We start from the raw sequence: 25,430 nt of genomic DNA, 5'->3' as shown, positions 1-25,430 counted from the left end.
TATGGCATACAATTACAAATGACACACTTAACTTGCAATAAAACACCCCTAGAACATCACATCAACTCTACCTAGTATTGGTATCCTTTTGCCCATTTTTACTTTTCCTTTAGTTCGGAGATTTTTAGATATGTTGCTATCTTTGAAATTTATCTTGGAAGGACAGCATTCCCTGAAGAAAAGACTGGTCTTCTGGCTACTATTTAATAAAGCACCAAGCTGGTGATTCACCAGTACAGCTGTACACCAGAGCCTTCCGCTAGTCTTTGTATTTTGGTTAGATATTGGCAGTTTCTAATCAATTTCATTCATGGAATATTTGAGAACAGACTGACATCTTTCTCTCTGGCTATTTTTAGAGATGATCAAATCCACTGATGGTGCCGATGCTCCAGATACTCAAGCAGCCCAAAGAAAGCTAGTTAGATTGCTACCTGATTGAAAGTTAGATTTGATCCAAATAATCATAATTACAAAAGGGTTCTCTAATAATAAACCCACCTTTTAAACATGAACATTTAGAATAACAATGTGCCATTGAAACAAAGGAGTGATGGTGGCAGAATATGGGCCTTTTAGACACAGCAGACACCAGGGTTTTAGCCCATAGTGGAAATGCTCCAGGAGAGCCAGCCCTGTCAGCATGTTCGAGCCTCTCTGCTCAATGGATTGCATGCTCAGGTTCTCACACAACAGCTGCATTCGCATTAGCTTCCGCAATCGCATATGGGCCATTCTACCGAATTCGTGTAATATGCAGTCCCTCAACAATAAAAACTATTTACAAAATAATTAGGTATTTAGGCATAGATATTTACTAAGAAAATGTTATGGTCTGTATAAACCCAATGCATTAAATGAGATAGTGATAAGCTAAATATTAACAAAATCATCATTTATAGGGTACTTTCTATTGGGAAGTAGCTGTCCCCAACCCTGGCATCTAAATTTCAATGCCTGTAAGGCTATGTCTCCACGAGCCCGGTTATTTTTTAAACCGGAGTTTTGCTCCGCGTCCACAGGAGTGGTATAATAAAAATACTCCGTACACACGCAACCGTGGAAGCCGCCACCAAGTGACACAATGCACGTGTAATACACATGCCACAACCATAAGTTGCGATGTAAGGTAAAATGGGAAGGCTGTTTTAACCAATGAAAAGATACCGGGAAAAGAAAATCACCAATGGCGCGCAGCAACTGCGTGTGACAACCACATAATGCCGACAGCATGGCAATAAACAACATCCACTTCATTTTTGAAAGAGCTCACGTCAACTTCTACTAACCGCTGCTGTGTTTTTCCCGTTAACGTCATTGCTGTGTACGTGCTGAAGTGAAGCAGGCTCGCAGCTATGACGTAAACAGGAAAAACATTCACGGTTGCAGTGTCCACACGCACCCGGTGAAACCAACCCTGGCCGAAAACCCCACCCTGGACTCCGGTTTCAAAAAACCACGGTTTCAGGGTTCCAAAAACGCGGTTGCTTGTGGACAGGACATACAACCAGGAACATCTGTTCATGGTTTCAAAAATAACCAGGCTCGTGGAGACATAGCCTAAATAACACTTCTCAAATGTTTTAGATTTTTTTCAATGATCTTATTTCAAATATGTTTATGATTGGGTTAAAACAGAACTTGGAATATTTAGATTTATTGTGGGTTTAATTTTTAAATAAATAAACTACTCAAAAAATCATGACCCAAGTTTTCATGTCACTACCGAAACACAAGAGTTTTAGTCCATTGGCTGAGCCTGTGTTTTAGCCACGACCCTGCATTTTTGACCATGCAGTGACACTGCATCCCTGTCCCTCGTGGTTGAATGGTAAGTAGCTAAATCCCAGTTTTTATATAAATGTGTTCCAAAGTCTGAAAATTGACATGTAACCTTAAGAATTGTCACTACCGAAATCCATGTTTTCTTCAATTAAGTAAACCTTTTGGGGATTCATGCAAAATCTTATGTTTGTATGTGTGTACACCTCTTCAAAAATGTGTTTGCAAGCCGTGTGCTTGCTATAATTCTTTATTTATGCTTAAAGTTAGCTAGAATTGTGACTACCGAAACAGTCACTACTGAAACATATGGTAGTGACCTGATGATTTCGGTAGTGACAAAATGAAATGGTAAGTAGTTCAATCCCATAATTTTTAAATAAATGTGTTGTGTGGACTAAAGGGTGGCCCAGAGCACCCTTTGGAAGATTTTGACAGAGAAATGAACATCCATCCAACAGTGCAGTCACTACCGAAACAGTGCAGCACTACCGAAACACTCAATGTTTTGTAAAAAATTAAGTATATTGAGTAATCAACTAAAATGTTATGATACTGATTGGATAAATGTATGTTCAATTTCATCAATCAACAACTCTGGAATATGATCAGTATTTTGCATTTTACAAAGAAATATTGCACTTAGATTTTGATGAATTGAATAAATTGAAGTTGAAAATTTGGTAAAAATTTCATTTTTATGGATTTCATTGTTCAAAACCTTCAAGAAATATTTGTAAAAATACTTTTCAGAGAAGGGAAGGAAACACAATCTGAACAGGTCAATAATAATACTTTTTTACTATAGTAAATGTGATGTTTCAATTTTTCAATTTTTGGAAGAGGAAAAACATTCCAACACATTCTGAAAATACAATGTAAAAATTGACTGTTCTTTTACTAGATATGTGTACTTTAGATATGGTACAATATACATACGGACAAAGTTTTGGGAATAAAACATAAAAAAAATCTAAATATTTCCCACCTGACTTTGCACCAATTCGGTAGAATGGCCCATATAGGACTATTTTGAGGACAACAACGGCTGGTGGAGACGCTTGAGTTATTCAATAGGTTTAACCTAAAAAAAAAACCCTTCTCTTCTTTTTCAGAAGTCTGGCAGGATATGTGTTTACTTTGAGGATATCAGAGATCAATTAATTGAATTAACTCATAACACAGGTTTGCTCATGCTTCCATATGTATAATGCGCCACTCTTCCGTTAAAGGAAACGAGATATTTTGTGCCAGATAAATAAATTACACTTGAATTTATGATGGTTTAGGATTGGTGCATTCTAATGTTCCCTAACAGACCAGAATATTTAGCTATGCCCAAATTCATAATTCGATGCCTCGGCAGATCATTTTGTTTATCGCCGTAGATAGACAAACAGCCCAGGCCGAATCAGCAGTTTCCACCAGCTGTCATCGTCCTCAATATAGGGGCCACTGGCTTCATCAGCATACAGCACTCCATCTTGGTATACTTATGGTATGGTTTTGTCTGCACATTTCCCAGAACTGTGGATCTACATGAATGTTTGGTTCTATTAAGAAGCAGGCTATTCCACTAGTATCAGCACACCTGTAATGTCAGATATCTGTGCATTGCAAGGAAACGACTTGAGTACTTGGATGTCCCCATCAATTTCACCTAAGAGTGATCATTGCCTTTGGGTCAATGAAAAGGTTATTAAATTAGATAGCTTTGGCCTTGCGTACATCACGACAATTGTTTTGAAGCCAGACGTCAACACTCGCACAAAGTATCGTTACTGTTCTAGTTTTGTGCCAATTCTGCCAATGCCAACATTTATACATTTAATGCTTATTTTAATATGATCTAAAACCAAGTTGAACCTACAAATAAGAGAAGTCTGTCTACAGGTTAAGTCAGTGTATTATCCCCTATTTTGGTGGGATATTACCATGCTGCTCCCTGAAGGCAAAAGTTTGAGTCTCTGTTTCCAAGATTTCCTGTGTATAGTGTGAGAACTTTATGATTTACATTATGATCACCGGAAGCCAGGTCTGAGGAAGACACAGACAGACAAAATGACTAACAGTGGTTGAGAAACATAAGATATTGTGTATCAGGACAACTGACTCTTTTTGTTGACACGGGGCTGGGAACATGGCTGGAAGCCCCCCGCTGGGATGCCGTAGGTGCTGATTCTCTGGACAAGACTTGCCACATTTCCAGACACACGTCTTGAGGGCTGAGATTCTTCTTTTACCTCCTCTTTGGTTTCCTTTGAGTCTTTTCTCAGTTCCTGAAAAATCAAGGGACAGAGATGATTAATTGAAATCCAGGTGCACACTAATTTATGATATTTCAAATAATCAAGACACCACAATTAAAAAAACAATGCAATGGCTGTAAGGACTGACTACCTGACTGATTAACCTTCGTTTAAATGCCACAGCCTACCTGAGTATTGTTGCTGACTATATCTACCCCACTATGACCACAGTGTACCCATCTTCTGGTGGCTACTTGCAGCAGGATAACGTGCCAACCCTTTCATTCCTAGGTTAGTCGATAGGGGTGGGTATTGCCAAAGAAGTCACGATTCGATTCGTATCACGATTCACATGCCACGATGCGATTATATCAAGATGCATCGCGATACTTGAATCATTGCGATGCATTGCGATGCATTGCGATGCATTGCGATGCATTGCGATGCATTGCGATGCATTGCGAATTTTCACTGAACACTGTTAGAAAAAAATTAAGCCATTACCAGTGGCTGACTGGCTGTGTATGATCTGGATAGTGTGTTCAATTGATAACTCAAAGCAACTCAGTTCATACATAGCTGTATTTATTTAAACGACTTTTGGAGGTTACTTAACACAAATATTATTATTACTGGATACACTGCATGTTTTGTTTATGAATGACTTGTCGCAGTATCGCGCGGCCGGAAATGCTTGATGTTCGCCAACCATTCATGCAATTAAAAAAAAAAAAAAAAAAAAATGTTTTTTTTTTTAATTAATAATCGATACTTGGCGTCAACAATCGATGCAGTAAATCGTGAAAATTAGAATCGCGATGCATCGTCATGACGATTATTTGGCACACCCCTATTAGTCGAAGTGTTTAGCATGAGATGTGGCCAAGTTCATCTACCATATGTTGCAGTCCTAAACTTAACATAAAACCCCAACATAAAAAGATCATCTTGGTATATGCAGCCTAATACTAAAATGTTTTCAATTTGTTCCCCCTAATCAATCTACACTCAATAACTATTTTTTTTTTTTGAAAATCACATTAAAACAACATTCTAATCGCTATTCAGATTTGCTAATTGCTAACGAGATGTTAGTGGCTAAAACTAGCAAAACCGCTTGAAATGTGCTACCTTTGAACCATGACAAACTAGTTAGTCAACAACTGTCCTAACACAGTCAAACATCAAGCAAGTGCAACACAAGACAAAGCAAGACGGCAAATAAGCTACTTACTAGTTCGCAGTAGAAACCGGGAGGCTTCAGGCAAACCTACATAACCAAGTAATATGCCTATGGACCCTAGTATGGCAATGGCACGGAAGCGATTCTCCATACTAAAAGTCATTGTAGCGCCCCAATTTTTTTTAAGGTGAAACTGCTTATCCTAACCCTAACCCTGCAGTACAATTACTGATTAATGCCACTTTAACATAAGTATTCAGACCCTTTACTGTAACACTTGAAATTTAACTAAGGTGCCTCCCATTTCTCTTTATCATCTTCGATGGATTGGAGTCCACCTGTGGTAAATTCAACTGATAGGACATGGATTGGAAAAGCACACAACTGTCTTTAGCACAGCTGACAAGGTCGAAGGATTTTGCTGAGTCACAGGTCTGGGGAAGGCTACAAAAACATTTGTGCTGCATTAAGAGAGCACCGTGGTCTCCATAATTCTTAAATGGGAGACGTTTTGAACCACGACTTCCTAGAGCTGGTCGAGAAGGGCTTTGTTAAGAGAGGTGACCAAGAAACCCGACAGTCCTGTGTGGAAATGGAAGAAACTTGCAGAAGGACGACCACTAAATAAACCGACCTGGCATATTTTTTGTTTTGCAAAGTCCATGGTGGTTCTATCTTTTTTCTTATTAAACATCTTCCTTCTATGCCTTTGAAGTCTATGGTGTTTCTAGGGCCAATAGTTTTCCGCGTCAAAAAAAAGCTAATTCCGTGTCACGATTTTAGTGATTCCGTGTTTTCCGCGTCCAAAAAAAAACAGCCGTAAAATGCCTTTCCGCACGTTAACTGTATGAAAAACTCTCTAGTGATAGTGATGTTGCCAAGCAACGCTGTCTGCGTGCGTGCAGCTCCCTCAGTTAAGATAGTGACAGTTCAGTTTGTCGCCAAGTAGTTGACCGTACTGTGCCTTATACATTTCCAATGCTTAAATCATCATTGTTCGACCTGTATGTGAGGCATTATGTGCATACCTTATGAAAGTAAGAGTTTTCAGTTGCTACTGTGATAGATCGTGTATTAAATACCAAATTTTGGGCTACCTGCTAGTGCTATTAGTAGTGATTAGCATGCTAAGCGGAGATTTAGCTATGTTCTGTTCTTATGTTGATACGCTGTAATAAAGATGGGTCAATCCTGTTAAGATTTCGACTGGATGAGATATGAATGAGATCCATGTTGCCTAGTGTAATGTCCACTATTATATGTATCTAGTAATATTAGTTGTGTAATTGTTATTGTGTAGCAATAACTCATGTTAATGTAATTCAGTGCAGTGCTAATTAGTCCCCATAAAGAAGACTGCTTTGGTAACTCAGTGAATAATACATGCCCTTCTTAGATTGTTGTTTGCCAGCTATCAACAGAACAGAAGACTTCACATTTTTAGTTTTAAATGCGATTGGGAAGATGAGCAAATGAACGTGACAACCGTTGAAAAGGGGGGCGTGGCCGGAGCAGAGTTCAGCTCAGACGTGACATTTTCTGACTCCTTTTGTTCTTTAATTAATGTTTGTTCATTGTTGCGATCGTTGTTGTGTCAATTTGAAAGAAATTCAGTCTTACAGTGTAAATACAGGGGGTTTTGGGCGATTTTGATGCACAAAATTATGTTTCCGTTTGAAAAGTTGCAATTCCGTTTTCAATGGTCCATTCCGTTTCAGATGGTCCATTCCGCGTATTCCGTCCGTTTTCCGTTTACGCGGAAAACTATTGGCCCTTTGTTTCTACCTTTCCTCTTCTTAATCATCTTCCTCCACTGTCTTTGAAGTCTATGGTGTTTCTACCTTTCTTCTTCTTAAACATCTTCCTCCTCTGCCTTTGAAGTCTATGGCATCCCCTAGAACTACAGTGGGGAAAATAAGTATTTGAACCCCTGCCGACTTCGCAAGTTTGGCCACTTGCAAAGAAAAGTGTGATCTAGAATTTTAATAGTAGGTGTATTTTAACAGTGAGAAACAGAATATCAACAAAAAAATCCAGAAAACTGCATTTTATAAGATTTATGACTTTATTTGCATTTGATGCAAAAAATAAGTATTTGAACCCCCAAGCAAACAGCAAGAATTCTGGCTCCCAATGGCCAGTTATGTGCCCAAAAAGCACACAGATTAGTCCTCATTAGGTCTAACAAGGTAAACCTGATCTCAACTGGTTACCTGTATAAAAGAAACCTGTCCAAAGAATCATACTTCACACCTTCAACCTCACCACCATGGGCAAGACCAAAGAGCTGTCCAAGGACGTCAGAGATAAGATTGTAGACCTGCACAAGGCTGGAATGGGCTACAAAACCACCGGCAAGCAGCTTGGTGAGAAGCAGATAACTATTGGTGCGATTATTCATAAATGGAAGCAACACCAAACAACTGTCACCCGCTCTAGGTCTGGGGCTCCATGCAAGATATCCCCTTGTGCGGAATCAGTGATCATTCGAAAGGTGCAAAATAACCCCAGAACTACACAGGGGGAGCTTGTGAATGATCTCAAGGCAGCTGGGACCAGAGTCACCAAGAAAACCATTGGCAACACACCACGACGTAATTTTTTTAAGTACTGCATTACTCGCAAGGTCCCCCTGCTCAAGGAAGCGCATGTACAGGGCCATCTGAAGTTTACCATTGCACACTTGAATGATTCTAGGGAGGATTGGGAGACAGAATGTGGTCAGATGATACCAAAATCAAGCTCTTTGGCATCAACTCGACTTGCCGTGTTTGACAGGGGGGGAATGCTGAATATGACCCCAAGAGTACATCATACCCACCATCAAGCATGGAGGTGGAAACATTATGCTTTGGGGCTGTTTCTCTGCCAAGGGTACAGGACGACTCCACCGCATCAAGGGGACTATCATGGATGGGGCCATGTAACGTGGAATATTGGGCTTGAACCTGATTCCCTCACATTGAAAACACAACCACAAAGATTTGGAGAAGATCTGCAAAGAGGAGTGGACCAAAATCCCTCCTGAGATGTTTGTAAACCTGGTGACCAACTACAAGAAACGTCAGACGTCTGTGCTTGCCAATAAGGGTTATTCCACCAAGTACTAAGTCATTTTTGTCAGTCAGTTTTGGGAGTTCAAATACTTATTTTTTGCATCAAATGCAAATAAAGTCATAAATGTTATAAAATGCATTTTTCTGGATTTTTTTGTTGATATTCTGTTTCTCACTGTTAATATACACCTACCATTACAGTTATAGATCACACATTTCTTTGCAAGTGGCCAAACTTGTGAAATCGCAAGGGGTTCAAATACTTATTTTCCCCACTGTATATGGTAAAAAGTTGTGAAAATTGGCAAACCGATTAAGACTGCTACACTATTCACCAAGTTTGATGTCTGTCCTTCAAGTCAACCAAGCCACACAAAAGTTGCCATTTCAATTTCTGATGTGTACAAGTGTGTGTGAATGTCGCACAAACCATTTTGATGGGAAAACTGAAACAGGAAGTGATCATCACTTAATCAATATAAAGTACATGGTCATGAAACTTGCTAGGAGTTCTTACTAGGGATGCAACAATAGCACTTTTTTTACAAACCGATACGAGTACCAGTATTTTTAGGTTTCCTCCGGTAGGAGGTAACCTATTATTATCGTAGGTATTATTATTATTCTTGTACCATGGGAGTCAATGGCAGCCCCTAGAACCATATGGTAACTTTTTGTGAAATTTGGCACACCTCATTAAGGACAGTCCCTTCTTCATTCACACCAAGTTTCATGGCTCTCATTACACCACTCTAGCGCCACCAACAGGGCAAAGTTGGACTTTTGTAACACACACAAGTTTTGAACCGTATGACCGATTTTCAAAAATGAGGTACCATTGGATTCCCTGGATCAAGACGAATTAAACCCTACCCATGGCGTCAATTTCCGGTTATATAGATTTTGGCAAATCTTCATCAAATCACCAGAGATGATCTTCAGACCTAGCCTCACAAAAGTTATTCACAGAATTTTGATCCTCACAACCGTTTGTCCGGTACAGCCACTCAAATTTAGCAGAAAAGTCGCCAAACAGGAAGTGAGGTCATATCTTGGCAAATCTTTGACAAATCAACACCAAACTTGATATGTCACTGGAAGACACTACAACATGTTGCCATGTGCAAAGGCAACTTCATATCTTGAAAAATGATTGATATAAAGCAAATTGGATAGATTGTTAACGCTAAAACAATGCTTTACACATCAACAGGTCAAAAAGTGATACTCTGATTGAATCACAAGTTCATGTGAAGACACTTGAGAATGTTTAGAACACAAATCTGAAAAAAAATTGACTGTAAGATGAAAAGTAGATTTTTGGTGAATATTTGAAATACGCATGCTTGGCTTATTGCTAGGGTGTTTCTCAAGTTTGCCTCTCTGCTCCTGCCCCTCTGGTCTTGCGCGCGTGTGCGCTCCAGATTCTCTCTCTCACACACTCACACACACACACACACACACACACACACACACACACACACACACACACACACACACACACACACACACACACACACACACACACACACACACACACACACACACACACACACACACACACACAGGGACAGGGACAGGCTCCTTTGACACGCGCAAGCACACACACACAACATTTAAGGAAATATAGGGATGACCACACACCTTCTCACTCTTAGCTTGAAGCCATGGCCCTTGAGGATCTTCAAAGTAATGCATTTGAAATGTAATATCCCATTGGCAAGTCTGCAGCATGGATTTTTCTATACAATGACAAATTGTCACAAAAATACATTTTTCCCTGGTTCGCAATGTCTGGAGGAGGAAACCGCCATCGCTGCTTGCAGCTATATTTATTTGTGTACTTGCCGATACCGAGTACCGATACTTCTTAAATTTGGTCTCAATGAAAGTGCAATTGATTTCAAGGCAGATTTTATTTTATGTGTGTGCAACACAAGACAAAACAGCAAATAAGCTACTTACTAGTAGGGCAGCGAGTGGTAGGACAGGTAGGACAACAAATCCCATTTTGTGTCCGCATAGCGCGACCAGTTTGATGTAGTGTGTTTGTGATGCTGTGACTTGGCGTCTTCACATCACATGACTGAGTCACATGACCGCCAGCCAGGTAATGACTGCGGTTGGTAATATTTGAACTGAGATCGTTAAATGGACTACTTTTAACCTTTACTTTTAACCATGTGGATTTACCAAGACCGTGGACTGTTTTAAACACCTGCTTTTAAACCTGTGAGTAGTTTCCCTGCGAGAGGGTGAGTGCACGCACCAACCTCGCAACATGGTGGACAACTGGTTGTTTGCAATGCCGTTTTACCTCCTAGCGAAATGCTACATGTTTTAAAATACAACAGAGTTAAAGAACAACAAGCAGACGGACTATTTCAAATCTACAGAGGTTTTATTGAGTAAAGTAAGGTTACAAAGTAAGAACAGAGTAGTCGCAAATGTTTACCTTTTTCTCCGGGCATCTCTGGCTGCAGTGTTAAAGGGGCGCGCACCTCCACTGCCAAGCCTGATATACTGTTGTTGCCGACTGGGGCGCGTTCGCGCACTGCGCTCGTGCTTGAGCTGACAATGGTATGGTCCAATCCAGGTAATATTCGCTCATAAAGAGTTTGGTTTTAATATTATTGTACGAGTGGGATGTTTGTTATTTCCTGTATTAGGAACATTTCTTTTCTTTTCAGTTAATGTCTTTACTTTGGCTGTAAAAGCATTTTCTGTATTGTTAACCCCTAGTTTTTGTATTATTGGTTTGTTCCAATTACTTAGGGGAAATTGATGCGTCTTTAAAATCTCCGGTGTTTTCAGTCTTAGGGAGAAAGGCCTGCCATGCGTGCACACTATTGTAATTGAGAGCCTCAGAACACAGTGAGTCACCTTATTGAAAGGCCTGCCATGCGTGCACACTATTGTAAGTGAGAGCCTCAGAACTCAGTTAAGTGAGTAACCTTGTAGCACAAAGTTAGTTTGAGTTAACTTTTGTTGCGTTAGCTTTTGTCAGTTTATTTTCTCTTTTCTGTTGACCCTCGTGTCATTGTTTGTTTATTTGCATTTGTGACTTTAGTTTATTCTCACTGTAAATATCTGAACGGATTTTGGCTTGGGAGAAATAAAAACAACCCTCAACCTTTTGCCCGAAACCTTCTTGTGGACCTGCATCTCTGCCAGACTCACGGCTACACATCTTCACAGTGTTATGTAGTGAAATACTGTTAAGTGATATTGGCAGTGTTGGGAAAGTTAACTTTCTACATGAACTAGTTCAGTTCATAGTTCACAATTTTTAAAATGAAGTAGCTCAGTTCATAGTTCAAAATGTTAAACTTAGTTCACAGCTCCAAAAAATGAACCAGTTCAGTAATTTTTTTCAATATGTTGCAAGCTATAATTTTCCTACAATCTCTATGTCTGCAATACTGCTATCAGCCTCCACGAGACTTCGGCGCTCTCACACTTGCCAGGCAATCCTTCAATGAACACGTTCAGATAGGGCTGCTCGATTATGGGAAAAATCATAATCACGATTATTTTGGTCAATATTGATATCACGATTATTCAAACGATTATTTTTGAAAACATGCATTTATTGACACAATCAAATATGACAGAAACACGTATAAGTATCCAAAATAAAACCTTTCTCGTGTGTGTACCGCCACAACATTCTGAATATAACATTTGATTTTTATAAAACATTTCATGAATAAAATATATATATTAAGACAATCAAATATCACACAGAAACACGTATTAGTATCCAAAATTAACTTTCTTCTTGTTTAAGTGCACTGCCACAACATTGACAGCCAAATGCACTGACGAATGACTCGACTGTAGGACAGGCTTTTAGCCAGGCATGCGTCGACGCACTGTTCTAAAATAATTATTACTAGCCGAGTCATGTTACCGCCGCCATGTTTACCTAGCCTCGCTGCTAATAAGTATAACTTTGGCTTTCTAACATGTTCTAACACTCCCCCCTCATGGAGGCAGGGGGAGTGAATAAAAATCGTATTGTTGTTAAACAGAAATACATATACAAGATGTACCTTGCAGTTTTGCCCTTAAACAATCCTAGTTAAAGCCTGCTGTAGGAGCTTGTTATCGTTCATCAAACTGTAACGTTACTGAAACTTTATTCCACACGGTAGGTCTACTCCAACATGTCTGTCAACAGTCGATGCTGCTGATTGGCGGTTCACTGGCATGTCCCGCCTCCTGCCAACGGCATACTTCCTGCTGCAGCACGCCAGTTAGATTGTACTCCCTCTCGCCGCGTTGAATGCTTTCGCATGCGCGTCTCTTTCATAAACTTTCATAAACTCTCTAGGCCTACTGTCAAACGGAAAATGTCAAATTAATCGTTTCAACTCGATTATACGAGTTTGGAGATCGTTTGACCCCAAAATCGATATCGCGATCGAAATTCGATTAATTGCACAGCCCTACGTTCAGACACAATACTGGGTATTGGCTTTCGGTATCGGCAATTCCAAAACGAGTACGAGTATTTTAACAAAGTATCGGCCCGATACCCGATACTGGAATCGGTGCATCCCTAGTTCTTACAAATATTCTCTTCACATGATATCAAGTTGCTATGGTCACATCACCCTGCTGATTTGCTTGGCCCCCTTATTGCTGTTTGCAGGAATATTTGGGGGGCCAAGCAGAAAGCATTTCTCCATTTTCTCATATAATTTAACATCTTCTGGCTAGGGTGTCTGTCAGCCCCTAGAACTGCATGTTTTGACATACATTTTCCCCTGTTACTCTTAATACATATTTTGTTCAGATGATCTTTAGACCATGAAAGTTCTGAAACCATCCATCAATGACAACCTGTCAAAATCAGCAGTGAAACATTTTTCTGGCTAGAAAGAAACATTTTCAGCAAGTTAGAAGTCCAACCCTCTCTATTTACAAGTACCTTTCTTCATAAATAAATTCACAACTGAAACGTCTGCAATTTAATACTGACAAACTGTGTATGTACTCTATGGAGAGCTAGAGCAACAGCCATTTTACAGTAAGCTGAGTAATATGGCTCCTTCCTCCTTGTGCAATGGTATTACTGTCCACTTAGCACTAAGCATAACAGATCAGTTATATATTAGATAATCAGATTTTGTACATCACCTTGACAAAATTGTCAGGGAAGACTCCCCTCTTTCCATTGAGCTCTCCCTCCATCCATCCTTCTTCCTCCACTCGGCGCACATTTTTTATCACGTCCCCAGGCCTCAGTGTCAGTTCATCTTCATGTGCTCCCTCATACTCGTACTCCACCACAACTTCTACTGGAGAGAAATATGAAGTTAGCCTACACGCAACTGTTAATCGTGAGATTGCATCAGTGGTTCAGAGTAATTTGTTATCCAGACAAATAGCAACAAGCCAAAAACATTCTTTGATTGTAGTCCAAGGCTTTAAAGTGCCTTGAGACATTTCAATTGCATTGGCTCTACCAAAATAGGTATATAAAAAAAGAACAATTTAGATAAAAATAAGCTACTTACTAGTTCTAGTTTTAGTTATGAAAAAGAAAAAAAACACAACAATCATATCATAAAAACAGGCAATTTTTTGAGGTAACAGCAGAAACATTTTACTTTCATCAGGGAGCAGCATAAACAGTCTACAGTGCCCTCCGCAATTATTGGCACCCTTAGTGAATGTGAGCAAAACAGGCTATGAAAAAATATGTCTTTGCTGTTAAGCCTCTTGGTCTTTCACTCAAATTATTCGCAAAAATCTTACCTTTTCATTGAAGTAAAATTATTGACATAATTTTTGTTTTTTGACATTAAATAAAATATTTTCCTCCAAAACATGGGTGCCATAATTATTGGCACCCCTAGAAAATCTTATAATTAAAATCTATTTGAAGTATATTACCAGTATTGTTTTACATTTGTAAGTTCACCTGTTTGATTAGGAACTCTTAAATGGTCAACCATGACTTCCTGTTTCACTGGGGTATAAATATGAGGTGACACAGGCCAAATACCCTTAATCATTCATCAAGATGGGAAAGACAAAAGAATATGGTGTTGAAGTGCGACAAAAAGTTGTTGACCTGCAGAAATCAGGAAAAGGATACAAGAAAATATCTAAAGAGTTGAAGATGCCCATTTCCACAATCAGGGCAATACTTAAAAAGTTCAAAGCGACAGGAAATGTAAGAAATCTGCCTGGAAGAGGGCCCATCTGTAAATTGACCCCACGCACCGTGAGAAGGATGGTTCGAGTGGCAAAGGAAGCTCCAAGGATCACAGCTGGAGAATTACAGAGGTTAGTTGAGTCTTGGGGTCAGAAAGTCTCCAAAACCACCATTAGACGCCACCTCCATCACCACAATTTGTTTGGGAGGTTTGCCAGAAGAAAGCCTCTTCTGTCAAAGACAAACACACTTAAGCGCCTACAGTTTGCCAGACGCTACTGGCACTTTCCATGGGACCGGGTAATGTGGTCAGACGAGACCAAAATTGAGCTTTTTGGTAAAAGAGACAAAAAGGTGGGTTTGGCGTAGAAAGAGAGACAGCCATAGAGAAAGGTACATCATGCCTACTGTGAAGTATGGTGGCGGATCTGTGATGATGTGGGGCTGTTTTTCATCCAAAGGGCCCGGACATCTTGCTAGGATACATGGTATCATGGACTCCTTGAAATACCAGCAGATTTTAAAAGAAAATCTAACAGCCTCTGCGAGGAAGCTTAGGATGGGCCGTGGTTGGACCTTCCAACAAGACAATGATCCAAAGCACACATCAAAATCCACAAAGAAATGGTTCACCGACAACAGAATAAAGCTTTTGCAATGGCCATCACAGTCCCCTGACCTAAACCCCATTGAAAATCTGTGGCAGGAGCTGAAGAGGAGAGTCCAGAAGCGTCAACCTCGGAATCTTAATGATCTGGAAAGATTCTGTAAGGAGGAATGGTCTCAGATCCCGTGCAATGTGTTCACCAACCTCACCACACATTACAAGAGAAGACTCAGAGCTGTTATCATGGCAAATGGAGGCTGCACAAAGTATTGAATAAAGGGGTGCCAATAATTGTGGCTCACATGTTTTTGAGAAAAATATTTGTTTCATTATAAGAATTTTATGTTTCTTTCAATTATGTTTCTTGAATTGAAGGTTTGATTTTTGGAAATATTTTGAATGAAAGATCATGAGGATAAATAAAAAACTCATTTATTAGCATCTCATTTTGTTCATCTTTACTAAAGGGTGCCAATAATTGCGGAGGGCACTGTATATTCAGTAGCCTACCCTGTTAGAGTCCCTGTTAGAGTGAGAAACCAGAAAACACTTTCAGTGCAGTTTGTCAATTCCTAGAACTTGACACTGTTATTTTAAATGTACTGCTATGAACTGAAGTGCCATTGTATTTGTTGTGCAAACATCAGCATTTCAATTAGTAGCAGTAACTACTACAGAATTATTACTTGTTTAAACTAAACATGTAATAATTCAAATTATTTTACTATATTAGTAATATTCCTATTTTAAAAGTATACATATACCTCATGTTGCCATTCTGTATGCTGTGTTGATTTAACATAAATTAGCCTACTTAAATACCTTGTGCACGTGTGTATTTATTGCACCTATCGGTTTTGTTTAAAGTTTTTTTTTCCATATGAAAACCCATGGTTATAATTATAATTGTTCATAAGTTAGCAGGATCATAACTACATCTCTGTCGTTTATAACAAACCAAACCGGTTACAAATCAGGTAAAAATTGAGCAAGTTATCGTTATTTAAAAAGTACATGTACCACTACCAACACAATAGCCCTGTATACATGTGTCAATTTAACCCACCCAATTTAACCCAAATCGCGTTTAACCCAGTTAAAGCTCGTAACTCGCTTATAATTGCCCCATGTAGCTCGGGCCTAAATTTAACCCTCTCATTTTTACGGCGATGTCTGAGCCTTTCGAGAGAGGTAGCCTACGCCGATCGGTGAGCTCAAACAAGGCGGGTCAAACTAGGCCGATGTAACATGGGGCTAGTGGTGACAGGGAAGCCACTCATAGGGAGTGTTATGCGCCTGCGTGGAGATGACCCATGCGTGCCTATGTGGCTGTTAAATGTAAATATCAGCAGTAACTAATCAACTGTACTGATATTAAATGTACTACTAACATGCCATTCTCAAATTCAAGCCAGTGACATGAGTATTTTGGTTGAGTTTACTTTTAATTCTGACAGTTAGCATACTTAGCTAGGTAGCATTACCATTGGATCTAAATGGCAGTTATGCTAAGCTAGATGGCTACACCGAGGCGGAGGAGCACTGTTTACCGGACACGTTGCCGGGAGATGACCCATGCGTGCCTATGTGGCAGTAGACAACCAGGCTACAGACCGTAAATGTAAATATCAGCAGTAATTAATCAACTGTACTGATATTAAAGTTTACGATTAATCCCGACAGTTAGTATACCTAGCATTACCATCGGATCTGAATGGCAGTTATGCTAAGCTAGCTGGCTACACCCAGGCGGAGGAGCACACGTCGTGTTTTCTTGTTGCAAAAACGTAGCCCAGTTCATTGTCAAAATTAAACTCTAGAAAGAAAACGCTACATCGGCACATCTGAGCGTGTGGAATATGCATGAGTTCGACGCAGCGAACGGCTTCGGAAGCTGCCTGTTAGTGCCATTTTCATATTGTTGTTCAGACATAGGCATTATATCATTTGGATTCATATTAGTGATTGTTAATTATAGTCTTAGCATTTTTGCATTTATAGTTCACATTTAAGTTTAAAATACGTTTGAGTGCTCATGCATTGCATTGCTTGGAAGCTCATGCATTGCATTGCATTGCTTGGAAGCTCGCGCATTAATGTATCAACTGTCACATTTGTTGCACTGGTCAGAATTCAGTAAAAGACGGAGCAAACACAGTTTTTCTACCGTTGTTGAAACACATACATGCGTAAATGTAAATGTAAATGTGCAGCTAGTGTTACGTGAGCGAGCAGACTGTGGCGAGATAGCCGCCAAGTGCGGACGTTCAACTCCGTTGGCCGGCAACGTGACGAGACATCTTATATATGTGCTGTCAAACGATTCATATAATATATATATATACGATTCATATAATATTTAATCGCGATTAATTGCATTTTTGTCATAGTTAACTAAAAATGAATCGCAATTCATCGCAAATTTATATCTATTCTAAATGTACCTTCGATTCATTTTTTCCATCATTTTTATTTTATTTTAAGGCTCTTATCATGGAAAAGTGGATTGGCTTGCTTTATGCAATGTTTTATTTTATTGAAAAACAAAATTGCCAGTGGTAGTGTCTCTGGTAGTGGCATGTGTTCTAACCCATCATGAGTATGGAGGGAGGGTGGGTCTTAGATCTAAGAGCCCTCAGGAGGGGTTGTGGGCCTAATTCAACACTGATGAAGGAAGGTGCTTGCTTGAAAACCCTGTGAAAAACTCTTGAAGGCAGCTTTGCTGATATTTTTTCCTGTTGCTCATGTTTTATGGCTAGGCAGTCATGTAATTGTGTTTAGCACTCGTGGGCTACAGAAAGCGCATGTTATACTATAAAGGAGTGCCTTTATGGATCGAGGCCCAGCATGAGGCATGTGTTGTGGCTGTCTCCATCCAGTTGTACGTTAATGTTGGATCCTGCTGTCTAGGATCTATGGTTGGACAGCTGTTATATTGGTTAAGTTGCTAGATATGTGACAGTGAGAGGATTGGCCGCTGTGGTTTTCTTGTTTATAACTAAAATTACAGAGTGCCACCAGAGACATTATACTTTGTCCCTATTCATTTTCAATGGGAAAATAAGCGATAAAAGGTGGTCATTTAAAAACTCTTGCAGGCCTATCAAAAAGCTGTGCACAAGGGCAGTATAGGAGGGACTTATAGTAAGTCAGAAAATACTGTTTTTGCACAATCATATTAATGAATTGATTTGATAATTGCAGTGGAGTAACAGAGATTGACAGTGGTGCAGCTGCAAATGGGGAAGCAAGACTGTAAGCAGTCTGAGGTTTGTCTATGGATGTTCACAACACCTAGCTGTCAAACGGTTCGAATCCTTGGGGATGAGCAGCAGGATTCTGACCTCTATACATAATTAACTCTTTAAATACCCTTTTTTCATCACTAAACACGGTACGAAGTGGTGAAAGCAGATACAGAGGAAAAACGCCAGGAAAAACAACAGTGTGTGCCTGCATAGTTTCACCATTCGTGTCGATAGGTCATACTTCCATAGGTCATGCTTCACGGGCCACATTGCCCTACACCAAGAAAAGAACAAAGAATGACACTACAAGTTGATAACCTCTACTAACCCCTGAAGGAAAAGGGAGGCTATAAATCTTCTAAATCTGGTAATAAAACAGTTTCCCTCAAACAGTTCCCAGTTCCATTTCTTTCTCCTTTTTAAAGCCATGTAATCCCAATTGGTGACTTCAGCACCGAAGTGCACCGACATGTATTTTAAAGGAATTTACTAAATGTAAAGGCTGTGAGTAAAGTAAGTGGAACCAACGTTTGCAAATGCTTCTCCACATAATACCGACATAGCTTTCAAGAGTATGTTACTTTATGTTAGCACACTTCAGGCTCGCGGACATCACTTAAGTTTGATCGCGTGTCATATAAAATGATGTACGTTTCAAACTCAGCACGCCTCTCATTTCACATAAGTTACCGAAACATTACATGGCGAAATGAAAATGTTGGCTTTCTTAACGTTAGATAAACTAACTTCCAAGCCATGAAACATCAGAAGTTGATTTCTGCCACGAAATAACGAATGAACTATTACGCTGCTGAAGGTTTGTATTAGCATATTGGCTGTACATTTAGTAAGACAGACCTGCAGCGAAGACTACTTTACTGCAACCTGGTTGCAGTGACACCTCACGCTAATTAGATGAGCTAGCTACATAGCTAATGGTAGCATGCTAGCTAGCCAACTACGTTACATATCAGGGATGAAACATTCGTACAACATGGATAACCAATAACATTATATACAGATTTCAGGTCACTCCGTTTTCAGACCTGTCGTCAATATATGGTCCCCATAAAACGAATGCGCTCACGTGATTACATAATCAAAAGGTAGTGTTATGAACTCACCCATAGCTACTGTTCTTCAATTCAGGACAGTCTTACTCTGTGATGTTGTCCTATCCCGTGCTTTACGTTGTCTTTCTAACTAACTAGCCAGCTATCTAAGTAGCTACTCCTGCGGGGTATTTGTACTTAACCCTAGGTTTGCAACTAGATAACTAGAAACGGGCGATATAAACGTGTTGAAAAGTTGAATAATTTCGACGGCTTATTTCACTTTGCGGAAGGCGTCCGATGGCAGATTTTAAGATTATTTTGCAGGAACTGCGCCCCAGTCTCCGCCTGTCTTGGATTTGCTAATGTTACACCAAACCAACTTTCACAAAATCCCGCGATAGTTCGGCTAAGTTACCTTTGTTGTCACGTGACCCGTACCCTAAACGGAACATATTTCATCCTGTTTGCTGTTTCAGCTCATTCTGCTTGGTTCAGTTCATTCTTGCATGTTGCATTGTTTTGACAGTGCATGTACAGTCTTATGTGTATATAATCAAATCTTGAGAGTATAGGTGTTAGATTCTGACAGACAAAGTCACAATCACTCCAGTAGGCTTATGTGTAGATTTATGTGTTTTATAATTGTACATGAATTGTAAATTGGTTGCTTCCCAAACAGATCTGTAGATCTCCAATCTGTGTTCATAATTGTACATTCATTGTGAATTGGTTCCATCCCCAACTTGTGTGTCAGCTTGTATCTATTTAAGCAATTCATTTTGAAAGTACACTGTCATGTGAAGGAGAGAGAAAAGACTGTGGCTTCCAGCGAGGGGTTGAGTCTTGATAAGGCTTTGCTGATGGCTTCATCTTCTTGGATGTAGCCCAGTGGACAGCAAGATGGTCCTCTGCAAACTAAACGGCTCCACAAGATGGTGGCCCTGCACCCATAAGGCTGACATTGATCCTACTCATAAGCCAAGTTCCTATAAATTACATATGAACCAATGTTGTTGTGTTCAATGATTTAATGCAATATATTAGTGATTTACAAGAAGTGTGTTCGATATGCAGGGTGTAGCCTATATGGTGGATGTTTCACTGCTTCCAGGTTAATGTTACAATATAGGGGGGGGGGGGGGGGGGGGGGATCATGCTTGCTGAGTAAAAACTTTTCTAGTATTCATTTTCTGAACACCGTCATTTCTGACCCGGCAACATAACATATGTGTTTGTGTGTTTGCAGTCTAGCACTGTGGTATCCCTTCATCCAGTCACCCCTCCGTATTCGATATCATCCTCCTCAATATCTGGAGTCAGTAGCTCTAAACAACTATAGAAGAGGCCTGCGAGGGTTGAATTTTGCAGTCGTGCTCCTACAAGTTCCTGTCCCGCAAAAATATGTAATATTTTGTGTCGCTCCTGCTCGCAAAATCCTGCAGGTGGACATGGGATAGATTTTTCAGTCCTGCTCCTGCCCTCTCCCAGGAAAATGTACCATGCATAAAAAAACACCAAACTTGCACCTGCTTATGTAAAACATTGATAATTTCTTGCTGCTGCATTGCACACAAGGATAATCAGAATCAGAATCAGAATCAGAATCATGTTTATTGGCCAAGTACATTTTCATATACAAGGAATTTGTTGTGGTGTTTAGTTGCTCTCAATGTACTTTAACTGAAAATGTGCAATATATCAAAACAGTTTAGGATCAAATAAATAAATATAATGTAATATAAATATAATAATAAATATAATACATTTTCAAGTGTTCATTAAGGTGACGACAAGGGGAAAAAAACTGTTCCTATGTCTGGTGGTTTTGGTGTGCAGGGATCTGTAGCGCCTGCCAGAGGGGAGGAGCTGAAACAGATTATGTCCAGGGTGTGAGGGGTCTGCAATAATTTTCCCTGCCCGTTTCCTGGCTCTGGTGGTGTACAGGTCCTGGATGGTGGGCAGGTCGACACCAATGATGATTTCTGCTGATCTGACTGTCCGTTGTAGTCTGTTCCTGTCCAGTTTAGTGGCCGATCCAAACCAGACAGTGATAGATGAGCAGAGAACAGACTCAATGACTGCAGTGTAAAACTGGATCAGCAGCTCCTGAGGCAGGTTGTACTTCCTGAGCTGGCACAGGAAGAACATTCCTGCTGGGCCTTTTTGGTGACTGATCTAATGTTTGGCTCCCACTTCAGGTTCTGGGAGATTATGGAACCCAGAAACCTGAAGGATTCCACGGCAGACACAGTGCAGTTCAGTATGGTGAGGGGGGGCAGTGATGGGGGGTTCCTCCTGAAGTTCACTATCATTTCAACAGTTTTGAGCGAGTTCAACTCCAGGTTGTAGCGACTGCACCACAGGGCGAGCTGTTCAACTTCCCTCCGGTATGCAGACTCATCTCCATCTCGGATGAGGCCGATGATTGTAGTGTCGTCTGCAAATTTCAGGAGCTGAACAGACGGGTCTCCTGAGGTGCAGTCATTTGTGTACAGGGAAAAGAGCAGCGGGGAGAGCACGCAACCCTGGGGAGCACCAGTGCTGACTGTCCTGGTGCTGGATGTTATTTCTCCCAGCCTTACCTGCTGCTTCCTGTCTGTCAGGAAGTTCGTTATCCACTGACAGGTGGAGGCGGGCACAGTGAGCTGGGTGAGTTTGGTGAGGAGGGCTTCCGGCATGATGGTGTTGAACGCCGAGCTGAAGTCCACAAACAGCATCCTAGCATACGTCCCTGGGGAGTCGAGGTGTTGTAGGATGTAGTGCAGTCCCATGTTTACTGCATCTTCAACTGACCTATTAGCCCGGTAGGCGAACTGGAGAGGGTCCAGCAGGGGGCCTGTGATGACCTTCAGGTGGGACAACACCAGTCTCTCAAAGGACTTCATGACCACAGACGTCAGAGCGACCGGCCTGTAGTCATTCAGGCCAGTGATGGAGGGTTTCTTGGGAACCGGAATGATGGTGGAGCGTTTGAAGCAGGACGGGACTTCACTCAGCTCGAGAGATCTGTTGAAGATCCGTGTGAAGATGGCGGCCAGCTGGTCAGCGCAGACTTTCAGACAGGAGGGTGACACACCGTCTGGGCCTGGAGCCTTCCTGATCTTCTGTTTCTGAAAGAGCTGACACACATCTTCTTCACTGACCGTCAGTGCCACATTCTGTATTTAAAGAACAAACAATCTGCTTTCATTTCATAGACATTTACATTTTGCGGGTGTCCCGTGAGTGATTTCTTTCTCCCGCACTCAGTTTCTTTTGATTCTGCAATCAAAAGTAAAGCTCTCTTTAAGGGCTGTTTACTGCCAGAAACGGCAGAACTGCGTTATGCTACCTCACCACGTCACACATCAACAACTATGAGTCAGACCCTTCAGCTAGCTTGAAGAAGAAGCTAGCTTCATAATTTCAGTATGGACTGAGGTTTCATAGGCCACAAAGAGACCAAAGAAAATGTTGTGGGAGGAAGTGAGTTGAGTTATGGATATGATTGGTTATTGTAGCTTTGGTTGATATCATTGACTGTATACAATCCAGAAATTGTGGTGTCGTTTCTTTCAGCTATAATTTCCGATCGTTTCAGATATTTAAAAATGCATGTTCATTTTTGTTGATGTAAAGTATGATTGTCTTGAGCAGTACTTCATCTTCACAGGCCTGCAAAGTCTAGAATCATGCAGAATTGCCCAGAATGCAGTTAGGGTGACCAGGTGTCCCGCTTTGCATTGTGTGGAACAGCATTTTGACCCTTTGTCCTGCATCTCGCATTTTGAGATAATGTCTCATATTTTCATTGGTCTTTGGTTTTTGTAATAAATAAGAACACATGTTCTTGTGTTCTTTTAACCACTCTGCATATTAACCACTTATGCTGTTGGAGCATAGTTTGTGCCCTATTTAATAGTGCTATGTCAAAAGCAGCAACCTGGCTCATACAAATGAGAAGAGTGCAATGAATGTGGAAAATCAAACTATGCAGATGTTTGGCTGGTGAACACCTTTGCTAAGTTCGGAATTTCAAAATCGTGAACTAGACTGGTACAGCGCCACCATGAGGTCAATATGTGTATTTTTTTGTGCCTGAGCGGTGGGCGTAATGTTCAACCCATCTGCCAATTTGGGTGATTAGGCCTTATAATTTTTGCAGCACAAACACTTTTAGTAGAGACGAAAAAGTAGACAAATAATAGCAACAAGTGGCGATGAAGGGCCCTTGCACATTTGCTCCGCAACCTGTGACATTCTATCATCAGACAATGTACTCACATTGATGTTTGAGTGTGTGTTTTTGTGTGTGTGAGTGTGTGAGTGTGTGTGTGTGTGTGTGTGTGTGTGTGTGTGTGTTTGTGTGTGTGTGTGTTTGTGTGTGCGTGAGAGAGAGAGTGTTTTAGACTTTGAAAGCACTATTTTCCTGGTGCTGTAACATAGACACCTGCAGATGGCATTATGCTCAGTTCACAAATGAGTCTGTGTCATTAGAAATAAAATAATCATCCGAACTTTAGAATTTCAGGTTCTCTATCGTTTCATTTGCAAAGTTGTATGGATCAGTGGGTCATTGGTGATAAGCGCTGCCCTGCAATTGTTAGATGATATTTATTGTTTGTCCAAACGGTGTGATAGAATGTTAATGAGCACGCCAAACTTGAAGAACGGACTGGAAGTCAGGATTTCTGGAGTTTATTTCAGCACGGAGAGCCACTCTAAGCGTGCTGCTCAGAAAATGGCCAACCTGATTGTAGAATATGTTGGCATTCAAACCATCCAGTGATGTAGAATACAGGAGGGGAGGGGAGACCACACCCTACAGGTGATGGCAGGAAGGGGAGACAGCGAGGTGGAGGGGTTCACCCATGGGGGGGAGGTAATAACAGAGGGTGATAGCAGGAAGGAGGCTTTCTGTGGGGAAGGGGTTCAGACGCTTATTTTTCAGGTCTCAGTGAGTACACATCCAAGGGTATGAGTTACAGATACAAAAATAATGCTACACTTAGTTCATGTCTCTTACAACAGGAGAATAGCAATATCCGGTTTCGTCATATGTGGTTCCATCAGGTGGTAGGAGAGCCAAACCTTTCATTTGAAGGGCGAAATGTTAGCATCCACATAATTCCATAGGTTACAGTGTCCCTTTCTGAAGAAATTATTCCTTTTCCTTTATAAAGATGTTTATGCAGCAAAAACTATTAGTTGTACAAGCACCAAACTTGATATATTGGTCCCAGAAATCGGATAAATGGGATAAATTGTAATTACCGCCACTTGACATCAGGGGGCATTATTTCTATTCTATGGCAAATATCTTGTAATGTAAAAGTTCAAAATTCATGAAACTCCATGGTCAACAACTACATCATTCTTTGGATGCATTGCACATTTTGTGAAATTCTGTTCACGGAGCACTATAACTGGAAAATTGCAATATACTGAGAATAGTTTAAACTATAAACTCTCTCTTTTTCTCTGGATCTTTCTCTCTATCCTTTAATGTTTTATTTTGTATGTCTGCATGACCCACACCTCCTACTCTCCTCTTCCTTTTTGCCTTTCTTCTCCTAGATGCATTCAATTCACATATGTTATTGTTTAAGAGATGTCCATGTCTCAAGTCTTTTCATTCTCATGAAGCCTCGCTCCTCTTGGTTTTTCTAGGAGTTACAACAGGTTTTTGTTTTTGTTTCAATGCATACAAGTGTCCATCCTGTAGGATATAAAACTGAAAAACAGTGTTCCATGAACTCAGATCCAACGTTTCAGTATGAGAGTAAATAAGTAAACAGGTGATGGGTTGGATTGGCTGGATTATAATGAGGAATATGGTCTATTGTGTACTTTAATAATGATAAAATAATGAGCATTTTAAATACACAAAAGAAGGCCGCTCTTAAGCCTTTACAATAACAGCAAAACTACCTAACTCGATTATTCTTTATGTTGCCCATGTACAGAGAGAGAGAGAGAGGGAGACAGAGGGAGAGGGAGAGAGAGAGAGAGGGGGAGAGACTAGCGGAACTCACCTGTAAGAAAGATGCTTGAGATTTTCTTATGCTTAATCAAATTGGAGGAGATAGTCTACAACCTTAG

The 25,430-nt window shown here is 40.4% G+C and overlaps 1 protein-coding gene across 2 annotated transcripts in view; it reads right to left on the bottom strand.

Moving 5' to 3' along the window:
- The window catches only part of cd2ap (CD2-associated protein), a 52,984-nt gene extending 33,285 nt beyond the window's left edge, over nt 1-19,699 (bottom strand). Inside the window, exons 1-3 of one of the 2 annotated variants that reach the window (XM_080860777.1) lie at nt 19,419-19,699; nt 13,416-13,576; nt 3,896-4,061 (exon numbers count right to left, since the gene is read on the bottom strand). In XM_080860777.1, the coding sequence (XP_080716903.1) occupies nt 3,896-4,061; nt 13,416-13,576; nt 19,419-19,422 (331 nt within the window). In that variant the 5' untranslated portion in view covers nt 19,423-19,699. The remainder of the gene's footprint in view (nt 1-3,895; nt 4,062-13,415; nt 13,577-19,418) is intronic. The other variant, XM_080860778.1, reaches the window with a different exon arrangement.
- Between the last annotated feature and the right edge of the window lie 5,731 nt (nt 19,700-25,430).

The sequence above is a fragment of the Sprattus sprattus genome, assembly GCF_963457725.1.
Source record: "Sprattus sprattus genome assembly, chromosome: 2".
Lineage (NCBI taxonomy): Eukaryota > Metazoa > Chordata > Actinopteri > Clupeiformes > Clupeidae > Sprattus > Sprattus sprattus.
This window is presented reverse-complemented; position numbering and strand designations above follow the sequence as displayed.